General features: G+C 33.2%; 1 protein-coding gene across 9 annotated transcripts in view; it reads right to left on the reverse strand.

Annotated features, from left to right (window-relative positions):
• The window catches only part of Pngl (N-glycanase Pngl), a 36,831-nt gene extending 14,364 nt beyond the window's left edge, over positions 1-22,467 (reverse strand). Inside the window, exons 1-4 of one of the 9 annotated variants that reach the window (XR_015042006.1) lie at positions 22,333-22,467; positions 17,548-17,633; positions 4,546-5,845; positions 2,073-2,279 (exon numbers count right to left, since the gene is read on the reverse strand). Coding sequence is in view for 8 of the 9 variants with exons in the window: in XM_085820233.1 (XP_085676359.1) it covers positions 4,546-5,845; positions 17,548-17,562 (1,315 nt within the window). In the remaining variant the exon portion in view is untranslated. The other 8 variants (XM_085820233.1, XM_085820234.1, XM_085820236.1 and 5 more) reach the window with 8 other exon arrangements.
• Positions 22,468-22,729: the final 262 nt, after the last annotated feature.

A 22,729-nucleotide genomic window follows, 5' to 3' on the forward strand; every position in this document is an offset into this window, starting at 1 on the left:
CCAGCCTCCCATATCAGAAGACCGCCAGTGAAATGCAACTCTGCCGCGTTAAAGAAGAAGCACCAGATTTTAACTTGGGTAAAAATATGAAAATGATGCTCTACAAATTCATCAAATTTATGGAAAAACGTAAGAAGCTGAATTCCTCCCCCCAGGAAAAAATTCTACTAATTGGAATTCCTGGAAATTGCGGAAGAAAGGATTAAGATGGAATGGTAATTCTGCTAGGACTTTGTTTTATGACTAACTAAAATTTTTCCCTTTTAGTTGATCTGGGCCCCAGAAGATGGCGCCAAGTTATGGACTTTCTACATGTTATCGATTCTTCTTTAGGACTTGTACTTTGCCTGTGATGTTGGCGGCAGTTCTCTCTGCCTTCCTCTGACCCTCCTTGGAGTTCCATGTTTCGACAGCTTCCTGTGATGTATTTTCCCATCTCCATCGAGCCAGATAAGCTACAATTGTCTGCAGTATTTTGACATGAATTGAATCTGTTAGTTAGTGGATAGACAGTACTGTGACTAGAGAGGCCTCTAAATTGTAATAAGGGCAGTATGAACAATTGTGAGACTGAGAAGGGATGTATAGTAGGCCTCAGAGAAGCAAGTTGGTCGAACAGGCCTATCGGACGCTGCCTCGGTGGAAGCGATATAGTAGTCAGTGGCGTAGCTAGGGTGGGGCAAGGGGGGACATCTGTCCCCGGGCGCAGCATTCAGGGGGTGCCAAATTGATGTTATGAAATTTTAGAATGAAATGTTTTCCGTTCTTGGCACAGAGAAAGGGGCGCAAAATCTTCAGTTTTCCCCGGGTGCTGAAAACTGTAGCTACGCTACTGATAGTAGTTGCTCAATGTGATAGTAGTCGACAATGGATCACAGAAGGTATAATCTACCCTTGTGAAGGGTCAGGACATCCTGGGAACACAAATGAGCATGAATATCTCACAATCATAAGAGTGACCATTTCCACACCAACAACGTGGCTAACATCGATTTGATGCCATTAACCACATTCAATGCATCCAGTGGTATCAATAGAAATCATTTGGAGACAACTGGCCGACGCTGGGTTATGCTGTAAATGTTCATTAAGATGCTTACCACTGACCCCACATCATAGGCAGTGTCAACTAGATTTTTACCAAATGCGGGCAAGCTGGAGTGTGACGACTGGAGGTGTGATATCTTCAGCAGTGAATGTCAATGACCAATGCACACGCATGTGGAAGCAGCCAGGCCAGCGGTGTGATCTGGCATTTGTTGTGTTAGTTGTATACGGTGATTACACAAGGTGTGACAATGTGGGGGAGCAATTTGTTGGGGCACACAATCACCTCTAGTCATCCTTCAAGGCATTATGATGAACAACATTTTAATGCTGATTGTACTGTCTATGTTTTCAAATTGCGTGTGTGCCATTTATCAGCAAGACAATGCTCATCCACATATTGCATGACTCTCCCAACAATGTCTTCAAGGATATAACATACTCCCCTGGCCTTTCAGATCACCAGACTTCTCACTAATCGAGCACATTTGGAACATGCTTGGAAGGCAAATGAAGCCATCCCAGAATGTTGGCGAATTAACTGTCCAATTGTAAATATTATGGCATAATCTTCCATTGGGGGTCATAGATGACTTACTTCATTCGATGCTATGCCGTCTTTCAACTTGTATAGCTGCCATAGGTGGCTATACTACTTACTAATTTGTAACATTTTTCATGCCATAACTTCTTAATAAAATGACTTTTTGGTATGAATTTGTAATTATTCGTTTATCTCCTCATGCATATTAACACTACATGCATGTTAAGTTTTGTAATAGTAGTTCGTTTCTTTCTGGGTGCATACAATACTAAGTCTGAAATCCGGACTCATTGGGACTTCGGCAATTCCAGATTTGGGATTTTTCCAGATATTAGATCATCAGCTTAAATCTAGTAAGATGGCATGTAGAAATTATAAAACTAAAAATATGACATCGTGATTTATGAAATAATGAAGTATTTATGATCTAAAGGGTATCAAAATTTACAAAAAAAAAAAAGCTTAATATTTATTTGTTTACCTTATTAAGCATTTCTTTCAATGTAAGTTGTTTCAGTTGCTTCATTTTTTGTGCTAATACTTTCTCTTTAATTCTGTAGACAGACATAATCTTGAAGTCTTGTAACTGCTGTTTCGAGAATTCAGACTAACTTGTCAATCGAAATTTTCTCATTTTCAGTAACTTCTCTGTCACTTTCTTCACTATCGGTAGCAGTATTTTTTGGATCTAGAACCAAAAACCAAAACCTAGATTGTAATTTATGCTAAAATGATTATTTCTTCAATAACAAGGTATTTTATTTAGTATCGAAATGAAATTAAGAATCTGGACTCTCCAGATATTTTATTATGCGTGGAGGGGGGGGGATCAAATGCACAAGCGTAAAGCCTACAATAAAAACCACTGGTGGTGGTTTTGAGGTCCGGATTTTTAGATCATTCCAGATAATGGACATCCGGATTTCGGACTTTGTACTTTATATATTTTTGGTGACAGAGTGTACATTACTAGCAACTAGCTCTCTAGTTACAAAATAACATATAATAAAGCAGTGTGATTGTTAATCTCTCTGTTTTATTGCATGCTACTTTATATAGAGTGAACCAGTCATTCCAAAAACTCTGTACCCTTTTAAGAGTATTTCTGACTCTTAAGAGTATTCCTCTGTTAAACAAAGCATATAAATTAACTATACATCCTCACGTAACATCTCGGACTTAATGGAATGACAAATTATTGATCATACAAACAAGGAAAGAAGTAATTCACAGTAAGGTTGCAGCTCTTAATCTTTATACATCTCATAAGGTCTAGAAATGACTTGTTAACATATTCCTCACCAAAATTGACTATCTTTATTTTGATAACTTGTCAGAAACATTATTATGTAGCTTAATGCTCTGACACACTTGCTCTCATGTTTAAGAGTTTTAGCTACCTAATGTCTTTCTCTTCACTCTTTTTCTTTACTAAACTGTACTTCATCATGCCTCTTTAAATTTAGATAATAATAATAATAATAATACATTGCTGGCCACCCAAATTGCAACACCAAGAAAGACAAGAGATATCACAACAAAATTTATTTAGTAGATAACATGTTGACCAAGTATCAAATGATTAAATTTATATACTTCTGTGACGTGTGCTTCCAAAATCAGTAGCCAGAGTAGCCACCCATTGTTGGAGATCACCGCTGTTACACGCCTCGGCATTGATTCAAAGAGACTTTGGATGTGTTTTTGGGGTACAGCAGACCAAGCAGCTTCCACACGTTGCCAAAGTTGATCTGGTGTGGCAGCTTGGGATGTAATCTGGGTTGATCGTTCAGTAACCATGCACCACATGTTTACTATCAGTGAAAGAACCGGAGAGCAAGCCAGCCAGGGAAGCAATTCAATCTGGCAATTGACGAAGAACCTCTGGACAATGTGTGCCACGTGTGGTCGCACATTATCCTGTAGAAATATGGCTGTGGGCAAGCCCTAAAGGTAAGGAAGGACATCTGGCTCCAACGCCTCGGATATGTAGCGCTGGCTGTTTAAAGTACCGGCAATGCGTACTGGGGAGTGCGAGAGTGATATCAAATACTGCCCCATACCATAATACTTGGTGCAGGACCAGTCTGGCGGCGTTCAGCATCCTCTCTCCATGTATTACGTTGCCCAATTTCCAGTCTCAGCTAAATTATCCTCTCTCCATGGTGTCTCCAGACTCGAATCCAACCATCGTGGTGTTGCAGACAGAAGCGTGACTCGTCAGTAAAGACAATTACATTCCATTCTGCCATCCACATCCTTCTTTCATTGCACCATTGGCGGAGACATCTGTGGTTCTGTGTCAAGGGTAGACGAAGCAATGGACGTCTTGCAGACAGACCACTCTGCTGTAAACGGCATCGAATGGTACGTGCAGACACTGGATGATGCATTACAGACTGAATATGCTGTGCTATGGTTCGTGATGTGACTGAGCGATCTGTCACTGTTATGCGCACAATGTTCCTGTCATCACGTGAAGTGGTGCATTGAGGTGAATGCGATCGAACACATCAGTCCATCGTACCTACCTGCATCCAACGGTCACATATCCGCATTACAGTTGTTTGGCTTCGTCCAACACGACTACCGATTTCCCAGAAAGATAATCCACACTCTTGGTAGGCCACTATCCTTCCTCTGTCGAACTCGGATACTTGATCAAACAATGATAGCTGTTTACTACAAAGCATAATTAATCGTTTTCTTTCTTTCTTTCTTTTTTTTTTTTTTAACAAGAAAAACACAATTGCCAAACTTGAAATCATCAAAAACTCCAAGCCTTAAATAACGCTTTGAAGTGCGTCTGCACTGAAATCCTAATCATTTGCATATCTCACCTCCGCTAATGCATGTAGTAAATTTCATGTTAGTTGCATGCTTCCTTCAGGGTGTTGCATTTACGGTAGCCAGCAGTGTAATAATAAAAAGCATGCTTATCTTAAGAAACTCACCTTTTGCTTCATAAATTTTTGAAAACTTCAACTCAGAATCTGTACTTATAAACCATTTAACTTTTCCATTTTCAAATGTTGTACTGTTAAGAGTTGCTCTTAACGTCCTAATAATGAGACCACTGTCTTTGAAGTTAAATTTCCATGTTATTAAGCCTTTTGATGAACCTTCAGTGCGACACAAATATGCCGTATTCCAATCATGTTCTACTTTACGAAAAACATTATTATAACTAAAAACATACGTTGCCCAATTTCCAGTCTCAGCTAAATTATCTGAAATTCGAACATATTTATCAGAGGCACAGTCATATTTAATGTGAAAATGTTGATGGTCAATTTCTTGACAGCATAGTTTAAACTCATATGCATTTTCTTCAGGAACTTCAGTCTCTTTTCTTGTTAACCTCCATTCCAACGAACCAGAATTTCTACCACTGTAATGTTCTCCATCATATTTTGGTGGAGTTAAAAATTCTGCTAACTCCAGTGCTCTCCTGTGATATAGCATTTTCTTGTATTCTGCTGGAGCATTCTTCTGTAGTTTATCATTTAGTAACACAATAATATTACACAGCCATACTTCTCTGCATAAAGTACGTCGTTTTAAAACTTCATTAAAATCACAAGTGTATCGCCATGTAACATCTTGAATTTCATCCCTTGAAAAAGCAATTATATAATTATTTTGTTTCTTCCAACCCTTTTCATAAATAAGGGGTTGATCACAAATGTTTTCACAAGAATCACAATGTAGCCACCGATTCTGAGTAGCAGAGAAAATTTCTGTCCACACATGATCATTCCAATCACATACAAATCGAGCATCATATCCCATTACCCGACATATGAATGTGAAACATATAGCCCATTCACCACATCGACCACGGCGGGTCTCCATTAACTTCTTAGGATGTTTATACCTAGGAAATCGAACAAATATATTGCAAGATGAACAAAAATACTGTTCTACTCTATCAGCACCCCATATTTCTTCAGAATCATCAGGTGGTACATAGCCTCTATCTTCTGGTAATTTACCACAATTCTCGCATTTTGGTTTATCTACCCAGGTAAAAAATTCAGATTTGAACCAATGAAGTAATTCTTTAAGTAAAAGATCAGCTAAGTCAACATCAATTCCTTTACTTTCTAATACAGATGAATTTATTGCAGCTTTAATATTTAACTCTTCAATCGGAATTAATTCTTGAGCTTCATTCCATAAATCTGAGTTTTCAAATGATTTAACAAGTTTTATATATGACACAATACGTTTAAAGAATTCTCGTTCTGATTCCTGCAAGAAAAATATGAAAAAAATAATAATCACATAATAACTAAATGCATATTACAAAATATAGCAATACATCGGAAATAATTTAACATTCAAATTTCCCCCTCCAAAAAAAATTGCTTTCTAGTTAACCCTTTGACGTGTGGTGGTCGCGCCCTGAAACCACCAATTTTAGAATTTTTTTCTCTTCTTTCCGAAATTTTAGAGTGAAAATCAGTTGATTACTGATCTTTTACCTCTAACTAACACAAAATAACAGCAGAATCATACATGTTTTAAGTCTTAGCACTTCAAATCGGCTGCCTTTTAATGAGACAAAATAACTTCCTTTTATTAATATAAACAACTTCAAAAGTTATTCATCGCACATCATGATTTCTATTGTGAACAATAAAAAATTGCAATAATTAAACGGCATATATATAAAAAAACCTATTTATATTTATGGCATTTGCTTTGTGGTTTCAGGGCGCGACCACTGCGCCACTAGAGCATTGTGTCACAATGCTCACAATCCTCTAGAGCAGGGGTGGCCACAAGTTGATCACGATCGACCAGGCTAATTTAGGTCGATCGCTTGCAATAACTGGAGTGGAATTCTGTGCACTTTGAAGCGATTGTAGAAGACAGAACCTTTTAGCAATAGTTTAATGCATTCTGGGAATTTGCCAAGGTCATAAATTCCTAGAATTCTGATAGCCTGACATTATAATCTCCTCCCATCCACCATTTTAACTTCTGTTTTACACTTGTCAGCAGAGGCAATGCATGAACGCAACTGTTAAGGCCCGTTCTCACTGGGGTTTATCTGAGCTAACGGAGTCAGTTCTATGTGTTGACTAGCTCCACTGTGCCTGCAGTTCAGATTTTTCAACTTGCCACCCTATGGGAAAAAAACTGGTTTTGGAGATGGGTCGGCTATGTCAATTGTGTTCGTTAGCTCAGATAAACCTCAGTGGGAATGCAGCTTTAGGGCTCGACACATCAAAGAACGCAGTCAGTTAGCTTGAATATTTGGTAGTGTCATACGGTAGCTTCTTTTCTTTTGTATTAACAGTATTACTATTAATCAATATTATTTATCCTCAGTGACCACTTTGGGTTTCAATTTTCTTCTGTTTAAAATGTAAGTACCCTTTCTTTGTTTTAAATCAAATTGCTTTTCTTACATATCTATTTACTTGATAAGTGAGCATTCTCAGCAAGAGATCTTTAAACTGCAGTGAATATTACACTGAGAGAAAAATAAGGAACAGTATTACAAATATATTAGGAATAACAATAAATATATTTAAATTAAGATTTCAGTATTTAAACCGTAATAAATATATTGTAACTTTAACATACTTCTTGTAAATTTGAATATACCTTTATTTGATTTTAATACACTTGTATTGCTACAATCGTAGTATGCAGTATTGTTATCATTTCTCTCAATGTAACGGAGATAATAGCCGCAGTTCATGACTTTTTAATTTTCTAGAAAAATATTTAATTCAATATTTATTCTTTAAATTCTCATATTTCTTTGCATTCTAGTATACCCATGAACACGAGTAGTAAACCGAAGAAATTGAAAACTTATGACTTCAGTGAAGAATGGGAACTTGATTACTTTGTTGTTTAATATGCCTTTACCTCAGTAGCCATTGCTAAAAAGGGTATTATGGAGAGACATTTTTTAGCTTTACATAACAAGTATCAAACAGATTATCTACCAAATTCTGAACTGAGAAAACATAAAGTTAGGGATCTTAAAACTTAATTAACAAATCAACAAAGCATTTTTAAAAAGCCAAGGTTGAAGTCAGAAGCAGTAACTGCTGCATCATTCAAAGTAAGCCATCTCTTAGCAAAAATATGTAAGCCATTTTCTGACGGTGAATTTGTAAACAAAATTTTTTTTAGAAATGTCAGGTTCACTTTTTAACAATTTTAAGAACAAGAGTGAAATTGTTACTGCAATTCAAGGTCTACAATTGTCTCGAAACGCAGTCTTGCGACAAAGTGAAAGGATGAGTGGAAATGTATAAGAGCAATTATATAATGTTATTAATAGATGCTCTTGTTTTTCCTGTCAGTGTGATGAATCGACAGATATAAGTGATATGGCACAATTACTTGTTTTCGTTCATACGGTTTTTAAGGATTTTACATCTAAAGAAGAATTGCTGGGTATGATTTCTTTCAAGGAAAGGACTAGAGGTGTAGACATATTCAAAGCCTTTAAAAACTTCCTCAATGATTTGAAAGTACCACTTTTTAAATTAGTCTCAATAACAACAGATGGTGCAACTTCAATGATAGGTAGCATAAATGGATTTATAATCCTATGTCAAAAGGAAGATGAATTTCATGCCTTTTTGGGCTATCACTGCATAATTAACCAGCAAGTGTTAGCTAGCAAGAGACTAAACACAAAAGAGGTAATGGACATAGCATTTAAAATTGTTAATTCAATTCGAGGAAATTCCTTCAAACAGCGTCTCTTCCAACTGCAGCTCGATGAAGGCCCTGAATTATTTACTACATAACGATGTCAGATGGCTAAGCAGAGGTAAATTTTTGCAACGATTTCATGATTTATTGCCTGAAATTATAAATTTTCTTCACAAACAAGACGGAAACTGTGAAAATTTAAATGATAAAACTTAGCTTAGTGACTTCGCATTTCTTACTGATTTTACTTCAATATTAGGTCATTTAAATTCAGAATAAAATAAAACAGTAATCAGCTGCATAGATGCATGTAAAACAAAATTTATTTTGCTAATAGAAGATCTGCCACAAAGTAATCTGAATCATTTTCCAAATATGGCAAATAACCTACAAAAACATAAAAATATTAATTATAAGATCAACAAATATGTCGCAGAAATCCAAAAAGTAATTGAAGATTTTGAAGAAATAAAAGCAATTGTGGAATTTGTATTTTTCCTTTTAAAAAAGACTTAAGTGTGGAATGCAGTATCCAAAACATTTTAGACATGTTTTATATGGATCAAAAGGCATTAGAAAACAATATTATAATTTTTACAAACTGACTTAAACTTACAAGCCCAAAAATTTGAAGAAGATTTTTGAAACTATGTCAACAGAGAAAAATATCCCAGTATCACCAAATGTAGCGATCTATTCTTGTTTTGGATCTACATACCCATGCGAATCGGTATTTCCAAACTTGAAACTAACGAAGACTAAACAATGTTCTATCCTAACTGATTCCCACACTGAAGACTCATTATTATTACTTTTGTCAGGCTATATATCTAACTATGATGCTACTTTGAATTAATAAATATTGTTAATAATTATCCATGTTTTTTTTTTTTTTTTTTCCCTTTGACATGAGTGTCAAACCAATAATTTAGCGAAATGTGAAAAGACTGAAAATTAATTTTCAGCTTTATAGTTATTCAATATATGTACTTAATTAATTAGCTAAAGATTAAAATTTATCAAATGACACTGAGCATGTTCTCAAATGTTACTGAGCAAATCATAAAATATTTTCAAAATCACCAGTCTTCCTCAGACAAATTTAAAGAACAGATTGGAAGTGGTTTAAATATAGAATCTGAAATACACAGAAACTCATTACTGTGGAAGATTGGTAGAAGAGAATTGAGATGCAGCAGACAAGAATATTCAATCAAAAGTTCTTAATATGGCAGTCACACAAAATGTAGAAATCTCTCACTTGTTTGAAGCCTGTTAGTTGATTTGGATAACACTCAAAAGGATATTTACAGCATTTACTGCATTGCTGAAGCTGTTAAGAAACATCTTGAAAACAGCTTAAAAAAAATCTTGATAAAGTATGGATAGAATGGCTCAAAACACAATATGAACAAGCAATAACATCAGCACACTTTTCTAGCATATATTTTATCACTAAAACATAAAGCTGAATCCACTAAAGAAGTGAAAAAAAAAAAAATAAGCACCAGAATTAGTAGAAGCAAAATATACAGACAACACTTTATTCAGTATTACACTAAAATTTATAATTCATGCTCAACCTTTCTGGAAAATTCTCTCTGAAAGTAAAACAGTTTAGTCAATTACTACACTTCAATTGTGAAAATCAACAGCTCTGAAAGAATGCATAGGTTAAAAAGAACTGGATATTCACATGTTAAGTATAGCAAGAGCTTCATCAGCTTAAACTGAAAGAATATTTACTAATTTTGAACTTGTACACATTAAATTTAAAAAAATCTGTTGGGGATTGAAAATACACCAAAATGTGTCTCTTTCTTTAGAGCATTGAATACAAATAGAAGTAATGCATATATAATGCAATAAACAATTTTGAAGGAGCTATGTAGATTGCAGATACAAGTGCCATTTCTCTGAATTATAGTATTTATCCGGCTGTTTAATAGTAGTTTAACTACAACTTTTTTTTAAAGCCCAAAACAGGTATTAGTCCTGAATGAGATATTAGACTTGAAATGGCATTTTGCGATGAATTACTATAAGCGGCGTATCACTTTTCAAATTATTGTTAACAAATATTATTGCCCTGCATTACATTTAAAGAAATAAAATCATGAAGAATCTGCATGAATATATGCACAATTCTTTCTTTGTGAAAAAACAACCATATCTAGAGCCATCAAATTTTGAATAACGTAATCCTCTACTCGAACATGGGCACCTGGAAGCCTGAAGTTTGGACCTCAGTGGATTTTTTTATTAACAAACTTGACAATTTCAGAGCAAGCCATGGAAACAGTGTATGGAAAAAAAATTATCTCCAGTGCACGAGACTGTCTATCATAAATTTTAAACATAAGTCATTTTTAAATATTTTCTGATTTTGTTGTTGAATCAAATTTTATATGACATAACCGCCAAAAATGTGATATTCAATAAATAAAGTAAGCACCCAAAACGTTCCAAAAATAAAGTCTAACATTAAGAATCAGTGTAAAATTTTAGAATTCTTTTTGCAGTACTAGTTTCGATAGTTTTTTAACTACATTCTTAGCTTAGAACACTCACATTGATGGTGTCACTAAACTCTTAAAAAAAGGACCATATATTCCGATCCCAAAAGACCCTTCACCTTTGGACCTCTCAAAAATAAAAACTGCTATCAAATCTTCACAAATCGTCCCAACTCACTTAAAACGATCGCTTATCCCATCTGTTGCGAATTGTGCCAGATTATACACTCTTCGCAAAAGTCATAAAAGTGGTATTCCTTTCGCCCTATGGTATCAAATTTAGGCACTGCTTTGTACCTGTTAGCTAAATATTTAGTTTCTAGATTTTCAACTTTATTGGATAATAACATTTACACCACAGACAATTCAATAGAGTTTGTAAAAAAAGTTAAAAGCATTTCTCCCCAAAATTTCCTCATGGTTTCTTTTGATGTTAAATCGTTATTTTCTTATGTTACAGTGGAAGGTGCATTAAGATGTCTAAAAACTAGACTTTGTGAATTTCATTTCTCCTGCATCGAAATTGCTAAACTAATTTCACTTACTCAACTCTGTACGAAAGAAACACATTTTGTTTTCCAAAATAAGTACAGTACAGAGTCTTTAATCCGGATGTCCATAATCTGGAATGATCTGTAATCCAGACCTCAAAGCTATAAACTTTCTGCTATAAACGTAAAAGCTATAAACGACCTCAAAGCTATAAATGTAACATTTACGCAAGCGCATTTAATGTATAGCGGATGATATAAGCTAGGCTAAAATGATATAATTATCTATTTCAGTTAATGTTGCAGATTGTGTTGTTCCTTAATCTTCTAATTGGATCCGGCTTATTATTTTTTGCAGACTATTAGAGCAATTTTATAAAAAGTAAGCTTGAACTTTCGATTATGTCAAAAAGAGTTTCATGAAAGCGAAAGCACGTTTCGATGTCCATCAAACAAAAAGTGGAATTGCTGCAAATAAAATGGATAAAGGCATGAAGAAAGTGACAGAGAGGTTAGTGAAAATGAAAAAAATTTCGATTGACAAGTTAGTCGGTATTCTCGGCACAGCAATTACAGGACTTGAACAGCAGAACTTTGTAACTGAACAAGAAATTATGTCTGTTTATAGAATTAAAGAGAAAGTATTAGCACATAAAACGAAGCAACTTAAACAACTTACATTGAAAGAAATGCTTAATAAAGTAAGCAAATAAATATTAAGCTTTTTTTTTTTTTTTGTAAATTTTGATACCCTTTAGATCATAATTGCTTTTTATTTCATAAATTATGGTTTCATATTTTTAATTTTATAATTTCTGCATGCCATCTTACCAGATTTAAATTGATGATCTATAATCCGGAAAAAACCCTAATCTGGAATCGCCGAAGTCCCGACGAGTCTGGTCACTTTGTACTGTACTGTATTATAAGCAAACTGAAGGATTAGTCATGGGAAGCCCTCTTAATCCAATCCTTGCTGATATCTACATGCATTATTTTGAATCAAAATTATTTAAAACTTTAAAATTCCCAGTTTGGTTCCACTACATAGACAATATATTTACCCTGCTTGATGGTAATGAAAATGATTTAAATAATGTTCTTTCAATAATGAACTCCACTGTTCCTGCTATTCAGTTCACCACCTTTGAACTCGAGACATCCAATTCTCTTCCGTTTCTCGACATTTTAGTCACACGTAACATATCTGACTTCAGTACTACTGTTTACTGTAAACTTTCATCGGTTTGCCTTCCACCACACTTCAAATCATGTCATCTGATGAAACAGAAGTTAGCTTCATTTTATTTTATTGTTTTCTGTGCACTTCAAGTTTGTTCCTCCAAATTAGCTCTTGATCAAGAACTAAATTATTTAAAAGCAGTCGCTATTGACAGGGGCTTTTCACCCAACATTATTAACCGAGCAGTTAAAAAATTCTCATCAGGACACATCAAAGGTACAATCCTGTTTAGGCGATTATGAGAATTCTGTTGTTATTCCTTTCTTTCCGTCAATTAGCTATAAAATTGCAGGTATTTTGCAGAAATTTAACTTTTGAATTGTTTTCTCTTCTATCAATAAAATTCCTAGTTCCATGTTTAAGGACTCTATTCCGTATATGAACTCCTAGGGTATTTACAGGATTCCTCGCCAATGTGGTTTAATTTGCATTGGTCAAAAAAAAAAGAGCCTTAAAATTTCATGTTAAAGAACGTGAGGCAAATGTTAGGAAAAAGGAAACACAGAAATCCGCTGTGTCTCTGCATTGTTGGAATGAAAATCACACTTCCCATTTTTCTGCAGCCAAAATCATTCAGAAAACATCCTCCAATGGTGAATTAGATTTTTTAGACGTGTTTCACATCCAAAAAACATTTCTGTTCTAGTTAATGACCCCAATTGCATTCCATCTTTACCTTCAGTCTTTAAAGAAATTCTGTTTTAGTTTTCTTGTTTCATCAATAGATGTCACCAGTAGCTTTTGTCCAACTTTTCTTATCTTATAAGGTATTTCTCCGACCTTCCTAGCATGCCTCCATGGTGTAATGGTCAGCACATTGGCCGGTATCCAGAAGTCTGCAGTTCAATTCCCAGCGAAGGCATTGCATATTTTTCATCTCTCCGGCTTCTCCAATCGACATAATGTCTCTACAGTGGCACCCAAACTAAAAGGGTGGTGGATGATGATTTCTCCCCACCCAGAATTTGGCGATTGTGTCCCCTAAAAACCCCAGTAGGCCTTCAAAAGGGAGAGTATATAAGGCATTTCTTCTGTCTTCCTAGCATGCCTCCATGGTGTAATGGTCAGTACACTGGCCGGTATCCAGAAGTTCGCGGTTCAATTCCTGGCGAAGGCATTGTATATTTTTCATCTCTCTGGCTTCTCCAATTAACTTAATGTCTCTACAATCTTATCGCTATCCTTATCTTATCTTTCTGCACACTTTATTTGGTTCATTTGCACTTAGCAGCTGAAGAAAGTAGTTAAAAAACTATCGAAACCAGTACAGTCAAAAGTCTTTAATCCGAACGTCCATAATCCGGACCTCAAAGCTACAAACTTTCTGCACATGCGTAAATGCATTATGCATTTGCGTTTATGCATGCGCATGATACCTTTAGGCATGCACATATGCATTTATGTATGCGCATAATACTTTTACACACGCGCATATGCATTTACATATGTGCATAATACCTTTACGCATGCACGTTTAATGCATAACGGACAGTAAAAGCTAAGCTAAAGCTATCTAATTATCTATTTAAGTTAATGTTGCAGATTGTGTTGTTCCTTAATCTTCGAATTGGATCCGGCTTATTATTTTTTGCAGACTGTTAGAGCAATTTTATAAAAGTAAGCTTGAACTTTCGATTATGTCAAAAAGAATTTATGATTCTGGAGCTGCCCAAAGGATCTACAAAGTGAAAGCATGTTTAAATGTCCATCAAACAAAAAGTGGAATTGCTGCAAAAAATGGATAACATATCCTTTGTTCCTCTAACCATTCCGAAATCTGTTTATTAATTTCACGCTGCTCTGCGGGAGGGGGGGGCATCGCCGCGCACAATGAACTGGAAGCTTATAATTCCTTACTAAATGTAGTATTTCATCTCGATGTACTTCATCTTCAGCCTCTTACTTGGTTCAAAAACTTGTCTCAGTTTTCTGCCAATTATGATAATATGCTTAATGAAAGCTTTTTCCATGTGAAACTTTTATCTTTCATAATAATATTTGGTAATTGTAGACAGAGACCATAATTTATTTCACCAATGGTTGCGCATTCTGAAATATATGAAGTGGTGGGAAGAATCACTTGCTTGGCAACAATTTAAATTTTAATCAAAATTTAAATTCCTATTTTATTAAATACTGTTGTTCCAGATACAGATCTTTCACCTTAATCATTAAATTTTCATATCAGTAATGTTGGATCAAGCAATGAGGGATCAACAGAACACAAACGACTCTCTTCTACAAAGTTTCTGTCAAAATCAGCATACTGATATTGGCAAAATGTTTTTAGCTTGCGATATTTTCTCGTACTTTTTTATTTTTGGTTTGATGACCTTCTTTCTTTCTATCTCACACTAGGCTCGAGGCATTTTGCTGCACTAGGTTAGAGTCGCCAGTAAATATTGCACTACGTTAGAGGCATTTTGGTGCCTGGCATATCTAAAATTTTTCACCCCTTAGCAATGCTGCTCTGCAACTTCACCAGCTGCCCCTGGCTCTGATGCCAGCATTACACTTCTTTTAATCTGCTGATATTTATTGTTTTTCTAGTTTTTGATCAACATGTATGTCTGACATGTCCTTCATGAGAGTTTCGTAGCCAAACAAAAAGTTGTGCTATGATCCACTGTCTGATCACCACAAATTTCAGGCAATAATGTGAAATTTTGCTCCTGTAAACATTTATTTTTAGTCTGATCTTTTATTTTGTAAAGTATCCTCTGCCTATAGACTCCATTTGAGATTTATTTTCTGTACGCAGGTTACATAACCCAATGGAAAGTTGTACTATGTAACCATTAGACTGACAATAATTTTAAACTTTCTTCTGAGTTATTTTACTTAGAAATTCAAAATGAGATGGTAAGTCATTTGACCGCCTTTATGGGTCCAACAGTTAGAATATGGTGGATCCGAACACCTATTTGGCAAGAGCTTAGGAACTAAACTATTGTGCAGACATCTGATGTGTTACAAAAGGTCTTCATACAGAAGATCTGTGCATGTCCATAGAAATATGAAGAATTACGTATTCATGTTGTGAACTAAATTCATTACAGTAGTGACAGGTATGTTTTCTTTCTTAACACTAGTTTTATTTGACATGTATTTGAAAACAGCTCAAAATTATACAGCTAGGTTGATAAGTTTGGCTGGTAGACAGATGGAATATATGCTCATTAAAGCATATATACACATCGGAATTAACTACTAGATTTATTAGCAATAGGTTATGTATGTCTAGAATTATAGTAACAATTCAAAAGGTGGTTTCGAGAATTTTCAATGTTGTGTATGAACTTCGTTATCTATGTCCAAAATTATCAGAACTATTCAAGAGATAGTTTCAAGAATTTTCAATGATATGCAAGAACTTCGTTATCTATGTCTAAAATTATCAGGATCAAAATTATCAGAACTATTCAAGAGACAGTTTTGAGAATTTTCAATGATGCTCATGAAATTCGTTATCTATGCCCAAAATTATCTGAACAATTTGAGATATATTTTCAAGAATTTTCAACGATGTGCCTGAACTTCATTATCTATGTCTAAAATTATTTGGATGATTCAAGAGAGAGTTTAAGAATTTTCAATGATGCACCGAGTATTGATTACTAAAAGATTCTGGCATTGGATTCCAGAATTGTTAAAAGAAATCATTAAAAGAAAATTTTAAAAACTACAGAACTCGAGACATTATAATAAAAGTTGCAAAAAAATTCATCTTCTCTGTTTAATGCTTTTAATTGTTACCTTCATTCGTGTTCACTTGGGTTTTGTAACCTTTTTCCGGAGAGAGAAATATGTAGAACTTTAAAATTTTAGGAACTAAATGTATATTTAATTTACATTCTGATTTCTTTTTAATTTACTATCAATTTATTATAATCTTGCAGCTTCAGCACAGATTTGTCTTTTCTCTTTTTTATTTATTATGCTTCAATGATGACTATTCTTAAGAGTATATAAAGATTATTTTATATTTTAACAAACATGTATATACGTAAAAAAGCAAATTTAAAGTTAAAATAATGTGCAAACATATTGGCTCAACTTTACTTACATTAGCGCCATCTATATAATTTGCAGAACACACTTCCATCACTTAGGAAATACTTTTGCAGACCCCAACGCTTATATGGTAGGTAAGTTAGAATTAAAAATTACTATTTACTTGCTTTTAAGTATTTTTTAAGTAGTATTTAAGTATTTTCTAGATATGTAATTATATTTTTAAGTATATATTTCTTTTTTTTAAATTACGAATTAGTTCTTTTTAGTTTCTTATTGGTTTATATTAATTTTGTCTAGTTCCTTTTTAGTTTCTTTTTGATTAATATGCATATTCATGTCGGGGAGGTTTCTGTAGACAAGGGTTTCTAAAATGCATTGGTTTCTAAATTAATTTTTCTGGAAAATTTAATTTTTTAAAAAATTTAATTTAATACTAAACTTTACATTGTTTATTTCTCAAAATACTTCATTATTGGTATTTTCCTTTAGACCTTTAATTTTTACTTGCTAATTACTCAAGGTACCACTCAGTTTTTTTTTTTTTGACATTCTTTACTATGTATTTACTTTTGGTTTTGACTTTTACCCTTGCTTGCATGAATGACGAAACACGAATTGAATGATTGAAGAGTTAGGTTTGGAGGCAACTTCCCTTTGATAAGTCTGTCTCCTGCCTGCTCAACAGTCATTCACTTATGCATTTAAAAAAAAAAAAAAATTAGATTAATTTTTAATTAGCTAAATTGGTGAATTTATTTTCATGGTTTGGTTTTGCACTTGATTTACTTATGCTATCTGAATTTAAATGATATTGTAGATTAGTTTGAAAATTAAATCTTTTATATGTTTGCACATTATTTTAACTTTAAATTTGCTTTTTTACGTATATACATGTTTGTTAAAATTTAAATTTCATTCCTTGCAGCAATGGCGCAAAGAATTAATTAAATTTGTATTTATTCAATTTATTCTTTTGAAACAAAATTATTTTATACATACACTATTTGCTTGCATAATGGAAATATTGCCTCTGGTAAGAAAAGAGAAATGAATCGACCTCTCAAATAGTTCAAGATATGAATGACCTGCAATAAAATTGATCTTTCAGAATAATAAACAAATTACTGAATGAATATGAAATACAATAATTCACAGCATATACTCAAGAAATTAATTACTTTAAAAATAAAAAATATCCACTTCAGATTAAATACAGTTGAATAGCAAGATTTAATAAGAAAATCTATGCACTTAATTTCAGACTGAGAAGGATCCAATACTTTTGCTATGTGGAGAAATTAGGGTTATATAATTTTTCAATACTTCTTTGTTAGAACAGCAGCAGCAACCAACCATTTTTTGTGATTTTAGATTTGCACCAAGATCTCAGCTATAATTTTGCCAAGCTCACGAAGCACAGATGTAAAAATAAACAACAAAATACATAATTGTAACAATAGTACTCAGATGTCATTTCCTAAGAATATTCTTAAGGAACCTTATCCTTATTCATACTATTTTAGTTCATGTAATTGTTCCAGTCAAGAGCAACACTTTCACACATATTAAGCTTTTTGTTACACCATTTCACGGATGTCAAATCCTCTGCCCAAGAATACATAAATCTAATAGCAGTGACAAATAATATTCTGGAACCACTGAAACCAATTTCCAACATGGAGGTCTTTCGTCTTTTTGAAATTTTTAACATTGCACCTCGAAATGGTTTCATCATTAATATAAAGTTTCACGTTGCGGCCATTTTTGCATACTCGTTCGTCAGGTAAAAAATCTCTTTGTTGGAAAATAATATGGCATCCACCTCATTATTTCATAAATTTAAGATTGTTTACACCATATTCACAACAAAAAGAAATTAATACATTTTTAAATAAAGAATGCAAATTCAAAAACCTCATAAAAAATAAATAATATAAGAACATGCGGTGAGAGGAAAAATGTAGCATGATGCTAGTATATGATTATATGGTAAGGTAAAAGAATGTGCAGCCTGTGCTAATTATACAATCACATGGTGAGGTATAAGAACATGTGGCCAGATATCTCTGTTTATAGAAGATTCAATCTTGGGGCCGCTATAACAAAGAAGTACTGGTTTATTTTAATAAGACACTGTCCATTCCCATACAGTATTTGAATGTATTAACCTGCTATATGGCTAATGAGATCATCTAATTTTTTACTTATCAAGCATGTTTGAGAAATTATTGGATATCAGCTACATACTCATCTGCAGCCAACAATGCCTGGATTCAGTTTAATTGCTCAGATGTAGCAATCTTGGCATTCCATGCTACAAAACAACCTCTGCTACCTTTGGAAACTAATGTATGTGTTTTTGAATATGTACATTAAACATCTTAGTGATTACAATAATTACTGATGTAAAAAAAATTCAAATTTAACTTTGTGCAGTGCACATGCAATACAAGTCACAACTCTGTAACTTCAATAAATCAGACAATAAATGCAGTGTTATAAAAAATAATATAGATTGCTGTATTTCAGACAATAGTCATTTATCATTGTCTAAAATTGGAATTGCTTCATGGTTTTCTACTAGATGTATTAAAAAAATACATACTTTATATATCTTGTTTGGCCACTGCAATACTATGGAACAATTAATGGAGTGCTTTTGATTTTTAACAAACAAGCATAAAAAGGAATTCAAATTAATGTTTATGAATCTGATGAATTAAATTTACTTTTTTATGGATAACTTTTAATAATTTATATATCTTCTAAAAAGATTTCTGTTTTAATTCCGTTCTGTGTGACCTAATCGTTCATTTTCTTTTCTTTGTAGATCAACTTGATGTTTATGTTACATTAGAAACTCCAGGAAATGAATCTGAAATCTAATGGTTTCAGTGAAGGGTAATAACCCTACGTGGGAACAAGATTTCATATTGTATGTGTATTTAAATTGAATTTTCATATTTGTAAAATAATATATTTCTTAACATTATACACATTTTACTTTAATTTTTACATGCAAATTTTCTGTGTAAAAATATTTCTAAATGAAGGAAAAATTTATGCTATAATGCATACTAGAAATATTCATTTATCCAGATATCTAGTTAGCAGATAAATAAAATTTCTATGCTACATCATAACTGTGTTTGTCAGATTGTTAAGACTGTGGGTTCACTAATATGGTAATATAAGCTAAGTTATAGATTTTCACATTCTTTATTTAAATGTTAACTAATTAAGGCCGACTTGAGGGCAATCTGTTCTATGGGAAGGAATGCTTTCCTGGAGTCTTTTTAAGGGAAAGTAGTTCATGTTTATGTTACACATTAGGGAAACCAATGAAAACTCCCTTCCAGCTAGTCCATTTGCTGGGATTTGAACTATGGTTGAATTACTGGTGTTCAGCAAACTTACCACTGGTTGGTGGGCCTCTTCCGTTTTAAAAACCCTCATTAATGTATGATAAGAACATTTTACAATATTGTATCAGGAAATAATTATTGCTGTGCTTAGAGCTTAGCATTGGAAAATAGGTTACAGTAAAGTGCATATCCAGGATGCCATTAAATTTTATGAGTGCTGTATTCCAGAGATTTTCAGGTTTATTTTCCTGCTAATTTTCAATTATTTAATTCTGAAAGAATAATGTTAATAATACTAAAAAAGTATAATCAGTGATATTTAAAATAGTATAAAAGGTGAATTACCAGTGTTTGATTAATTTAGCATATGGACATATGCTTAGCAATATTACAAAAGCATACACTTGTATGTAGCATATGCATGAATATAACTCAAAAGCATATGCCCTACACACAAAAGCATATGCATGATGTAGGGATGTATACATAAATGTAATAAACAAACTACCGTACTGATAAAAGAAGTGGACATTAAAAAATCTAAATATTAATGGAAGAGGGAAAGAGCATTGCTTTAGAATAAAGAAATTATACTATACTAAAATATATTCTTTCCTTGATTTCAAGATTTTGTTATTCAACAGTATTCAAAAACTGCATTGTTTTGTTTTAATCATGCAAAAATCTGGATTCGTTTTATTGTTTAAGTACAAACGCTAATCAACAATGCCTAAACTATCATTAAATTAAATCAATACTCTTGCCTACACAGAGATTGGCTAAATGTAAATTTGCATACATTTATATAATTATATACATATTAAAATTTATTACAATAATATTAATACTGATTTAATTTTTCCGAACTTGAAAGAAGGAAGACGACGTGTTCACATAAACATCACCTTTTAAATCAGTAATAATTTAATCAAGTCAGTAATTGGTTGATCTTTACATTATGGTAACTTGGCGATTTTTTGGCGAAAATTTGGCAACCAACTTTCCTACAGCAACCCTCTATTTTTTTTCCCCGCCGCCATTTTGTCTTCACGAAGTAAAGACATGTTTCTTTTCTTCTTATCTACTGAACACTTCTTCCAACAATCTACTAGCCGAATTACACTTATGCTAGAAATTTTATCAAACAAAACTGCTTAATCATGACAAATATTCACCGCAAAATTGGGAAAAAGTGCAAAATACCATACTCCTTACGCGTTTTTCAAAATAACACATACACATAAACCATGTACACGCCGACTTATTTTTACTTAAAAAAACATCCCAGAATTGCACAAAAATGGCATTGCGCACACTCTTCACTATATCCATGTACACTGCTTTTTTCTCATAAATTAGAAAAATTTCACGAAAATACATGAGAATTTTCTCAATCTTTAAACCCGGTAAAAAGAACATATATGAAATTACCTGATCGCGAAAAAGTATTTACTCTTTACAAATATGAACATTTCCACATATAAAATAAATAAAATATCCAAAAACTTTTACCTCTAAATCATCTATTACATTATACACGTCACCAACGAATTCATACCGCAAGTATTACAAGTACTTAGTATCAAATATTTAAATTATTTCCATGCACGTTTATTTCAACTTAAACGTATACCAAATTCCTACAAACATAAAATTCACAAAATAACTATCATTTCATTAAAATATAATTAAATTCAAAAACACTACTTACAATATAAATGAGCACATACATTAAATTAATAAAAATTACCTTATAATCCTAATTACTTTAAACTAAATCATTGCTAATAACAATTTTCCCAATAATACCAAATTCCTTTCCACCTTACATTTAGAACAATGCATAAAAATAATATCCTCAAATAATTAAAAATACTAACTTACCTAATCTTCTTCAGAATCTTGATTACGTGGCGGATACACTTTTCTAATTCATTCAATAAAATTATTGAAAGATGTTTTCTGCGAATTTTTCCTCCATACTTCCTCCGCTAAATAAAAAGCAAACTTCTCTTTATCACAATGCCTAAATACCCATTTCGAATTCACTTTACTTAGGGCCATGAGATCCAAAAATTACACAACACAGAATAAAGCTAAATACAAAATTTCCACATTTTTTCCCGATTTCCCCCCCTTTTCCGATTAAAGAACCGTAATTCGTCCATTAATATCACATGACATATCCGATGATCTCTCATTTCCCTCACGCAAAATAATGCGTAATCAGAACTGAGTACTGCTCACATTATTACCAAAGTCCCAGGTAGTAACCTTTATCGCCTCCAAAATGTCGCCAAACTACCAGTTACCATATTGTAAAGATCAACCCAGTAATTAATTAGCACGATTTAAATTTTACAGCAATCACAGAATAGCACTGGAAAAAAACTTCAGTAAATCTTAAACAGTTGCATACAAAACTCCAACCAACAAACTGCAGACACGGCAGATAAAGCTTTACTGTCTCCGATAAGTCTTTTTGCCTTTAGGACAAACATTTGATGTTAGTATCAGAAATTAGAAACTAGAGAGAGTCTCTTCAGCGAGCTAGCTGCCATATAATTGCTTATTACCATCTCTACCTGCAACCAAGATCTTCAAGCAAAGTTATCAATCTGTTCGCATAGAGTCACATCTCCCGCAGATTTTTTAAAATCTGCCTATGAATATTTTCAACGCGTTCATATTTATTATTTGCACTATCCTACACAAGCCACATGCCAATGAGCCTATTAATCTTAAAATCTTTCCTCTCCGCTTTCTGCTTTAGTGTTGTATTGTGTATAAAAATTTATAAAAACCTAAAAAAGTAT

The sequence above is a fragment of the Stegodyphus dumicola genome, chromosome 7 (assembly GCF_044657685.1).
Source record: "Stegodyphus dumicola isolate Sdum_Otavi_A_Nest chromosome 7, ASM4465768v1".
Taxonomy (NCBI): Eukaryota; Metazoa; Arthropoda; class Arachnida; order Araneae; family Eresidae; genus Stegodyphus; species Stegodyphus dumicola.